At 45.0% G+C, this 3,724-nt stretch overlaps 1 protein-coding gene across 3 annotated transcripts in view; it reads left to right on the top strand.

Moving 5' to 3' along the window:
- Window positions 1–3,516, top strand: part of SLC2A2 (solute carrier family 2 (facilitated glucose transporter), member 2) — a 25,887-nt gene extending 22,371 nt beyond the window's left edge. For all 3 annotated transcript variants that reach the window (XM_015564175.1, XM_006764104.2, XM_006764105.2), the window contains 3 exons: window positions 2,203–2,304; window positions 3,005–3,208; window positions 3,298–3,516. In XM_015564175.1, the coding sequence (XP_015419661.1) occupies window positions 2,203–2,304; window positions 3,005–3,208; window positions 3,298–3,498 (507 nt within the window). In that variant the 3' untranslated portion in view covers window positions 3,499–3,516. The remainder of the gene's footprint in view (window positions 1–2,202; window positions 2,305–3,004; window positions 3,209–3,297) is intronic.
- Window positions 3,517–3,724: the final 208 nt, after the last annotated feature.

Genomic DNA, 3,724 nt, shown 5'->3' with positions numbered 1-3,724 from the left:
AGCCTCTCCTGCCTCCTCAGCAGCGCTAAGGACCCCTCGGGGTCCCAGACTGTGGGAGGACACAGGCTGAGCTGAGTGACTCCCCCCGCCCAGTGCACAAATGTCATGCATTGGGCCTCTAGTGTACTGATAATATATTAATGTTTCAACAACTTGGAAGGAACATAATCCATCTTTTCTTTTCATTTTTTTCTGAATGAGTATTTTGGAAAAGAGAGAGACTTTACTGACTCCATTTTGAATGATGTTCTACATTCCATGTTTTCTTCCACACTAATGGGCCGGGAGAAGAGAGCCTGTAATTTTAAGAAAGAAAAACAAAACAGGAAGAAATATGACAGGAATAGGAAGGCATGCTGGGTCTGGGGGAGAAGTGGTGGCTACTAAACTCTAAGTAGGCTTCCAGGATCTGAGTGACGCACATTGTCTGGGACAAAGGGGAGAGTTAAGGTCAGCATATATCTCCAGCCCCTGACCAAGTCTCACCTTGTATCACATTCCTCCCTGCGCACTCACCTTGCCTCAAAAAGGGAGTCTGACTCAATTTTCAAGGCATTAGTTTTAGAGTTTATTACCCTGTTGGTAATAAATGTCCAGAAACAGAAAGATCAACAACAAAAAAAAAACATAATAAAAGCCCTTGTTCCTAAATAAATCCTTCCATTTTCTTGATAGCCTGACATGGTGTCATCAAGTTAACTTTGAAAGTCATGATTAAAGAGTCAAATAGAGAGTGAGAAATTTTATGAACCTGTATTTTTTTTCTCTCACTTACTTCTCAACAACTAAATGTGGGCTCTGTGCTTATCATCCTGAAATGATTTTAAACTCTGATTACAAAATGCCTCAGATGAAAGGGGCTTTCACTGTAGGTGAAAAGAAATATCTCTTAGATATTTTCAGAGCCAGAGCTCATTGTGCTAAGGGTATTTGATTGCTATAGATATACATGGTGGATTTATGAACCTAGCCAATTTACTCACCAGAGTGAGAAAATATGACAGGTAGTTTTTCATGTGTGTAATTCACCAACCTTGCCAGTCTCCTAAGGATTAAGCAAGACTCTATCCAACAAACTCTGGTCTCGGCTAAGTGTAAATCTTAACCACTAATGCAAAGGTCCCCAAGCCCAAAAGAATCAGTGACATATCTCCAGACTTAGAAAAAGAAAGCACTTAAACTTTTGCTTTAAAGTCTTACCTTTTTCCAATGAATAGTTCATTCCCAGCACCATGTACATTTGGGCACACCAGAAAAATGAAGACCTGGCTATTTTGGTAAAGTTATCAAATTCCATATGTTTCCAGGTGCGTGGTCATAATTTGACTTCATTCGCAGTGAGAAAGTTGGATGAGAATAGTTGACACCTCAACAGTTGAACTGTTTCAGGTGTCTGCAGTGCACAAACCCCCAGGAGAGAAACGAATGTCATTTTAAACATATAGGAAATCCATTGGAAGATATCTAAGATATATGGCCTCTTAATATTATGCCCAAAGTGAGAATCATAGAGTGGTGGTAACACTGTGGTTCTTTCTCTAGAATGCCATGTTCAAATCACTGTCACTAAATGAACCAAGTATCTATACTAATAAAAGGGTAATATGCTAATTAGACTGGATAGACTGGAAGTCTTCCAGACATTATTCCAGACATCCTTCCTGACAAAGCCGGGGCCCAGGCGAAGCCACCAGGGTCCCAGGTGCTGGCCCGGGTGAAGCCTGACCAGGGTCCCAGGTGCCTGCCTGGGCAAAGCCGGCCCAGGTCCTGGTTGCCTATGGCCAGCCAGAGGACAGAAGGTCACGGGGGCTGAGGCAGAGGCAGTTAGGGGCAATCAGGCAGGCAGGTGAGCGGTTAGGAGCCAGTGGTCCCGGATTGTGAGAGGGATATCCAACAGCTGGTTTAGGCCCCATCCCTGCAGACATCCCCCGAAGGGTCCCAGATTGCGAGGGGGTGCAGGCCAGGCTGAGGGGACCCTCTCCCCCCGGCACAAATTTTGTGCTCCGGGCCTCTAGTTTGTTAATAACCTCTAGTCACTAGACCAGTTCTGCTACCTCAGGCAAGAGTCACTCCCTTTCTCAGTTCCACATCCATAAAATGGGATAATAAAACTGCCACTTTCCAGCTTTATAAGTTAAAATGACCTCTTTGTCAGTCAAAACTCTTTAAGCATCAAGCCTACATGTTTTAAAACTCTCCTAGGTGTTCCTCGTGGAGAAGGCGGGGCGGCGCTCTCTGTTTCTGATTGGAATGAGCGGGATGTGTGTCTGTGCCGTCTTCATGTCTGTGGGACTCGTGCTCCTGGTGAGTTTGGTGCCACTGACATTTTTGGTTACCATAGGATAGCAATCCTGTGCTCCATGTTGAAGTGCTTTGGATGTCAAAAAAAAACAAACAAAAAAAAAAACCTTGAGAATGATTTACAAAGTAAAGCCAGAGAAACAGCATACAATACAAAGGAGAAACGTAAAGAAGAGATAACTAGTTTGGGAAGGGGGTGGAGGGGCTAAAGACTGAACATCCGCAAGTAAGTTGCCCCCATTACCCAGGGAGGCAGCGTAACAAATGCTCAGAAGGCAGGCTCTGGGGTCAGCCCCAAGCCGGCTGCAATGCTGCCTCTGCTAGCAGCGGCCGGTGTGACCTTGGGCAAGGATCTGGCCCTCCCAGCCCAGCACCCTCAAGCACTACTTCCCATGCACCCTCCCCAGCACCCTAGGTATTAGTAGGAGCAAAGGTCACTGGATCCTCATCCTGCCTCTTTCACAGGAAAAGGGTGACTAAGAATCATATAAAATCCTAATCAGGATTTCCCTGTAACAGGGCTCAAAAGATTTAGGATGACTCAGTCTAGAACAAACTTGTCTCCAACTAGAATAACTTGTACTTAATTGCACATCGTCACCAGGAAGAGAGCCATGTTACCGTTACACTCAGGGAGGGTCTACTTAGCGAAAGGAAGACGCGGCCAACGATCCCAGTTCTACTGTTGTTTCGTTTTTCTCAGAATAAATTCGCTTGGATGAGTTACGTGAGCATGGTAGCCATCTTCCTCTTTGTCAGCTTCTTTGAAATTGGGCCCGGCCCCATCCCCTGGTTCATGGTGGCCGAATTTTTCAGCCAAGGACCACGCCCTGCGGCTTTAGCCATAGCGGCATTCAGCAACTGGACCTGCAATTTCATCGTCGCTCTGTGCTTCCCATACGTCGCGGTAAGCAGCCCAAGGTCGTGCAAACTTACTTTGCCGGGAAGATCGGGCCCAAAGACTGCTAACTGGGACTCTGTTTCTTCTCCATGCAGGAGTTCTGTGGACCTTATGTGTTTTTCCTCTTCGCTGGAGTGGTCTTGGCCTTCACTCTGTTTACATATTTCAAAGTTCCAGAAACCAAAGGGAAGTCCTTCGAGGAAATCGCGGCAGAATTCCGAAAGAGGGGTGGGTCAGCCGGCCCACGGAAGGCAGCCACAGAAATGAAATTCCTTGGAGCTGCAGAGACTGCGTAGAGATAGCCTGCTTTTTTTATGAACAGAAAAAGGAAGGGGCCTGTGTGTTTTTACATGACAATTCTTTGAGACTTGTATATCTCTATCTTGAAGTATTGTTTTATTTTTTTAAAGAGCTTTTATGGGCGCTGATCAGAAATGGCATCTAATATTACCAAAGAAAGTATTTTCTTTTAAGTTACAGAACTATTTTTGATAGTAAGACTCTGTAATTAAGTAAACCTAA

The sequence above is a fragment of the Myotis davidii genome, unplaced genomic scaffold (genome assembly GCF_000327345.1).
Source record: "Myotis davidii unplaced genomic scaffold, ASM32734v1 scaffold115, whole genome shotgun sequence".
Taxonomy (NCBI): domain Eukaryota; kingdom Metazoa; phylum Chordata; class Mammalia; order Chiroptera; family Vespertilionidae; genus Myotis; species Myotis davidii.
This window is presented reverse-complemented; position numbering and strand designations above follow the sequence as displayed.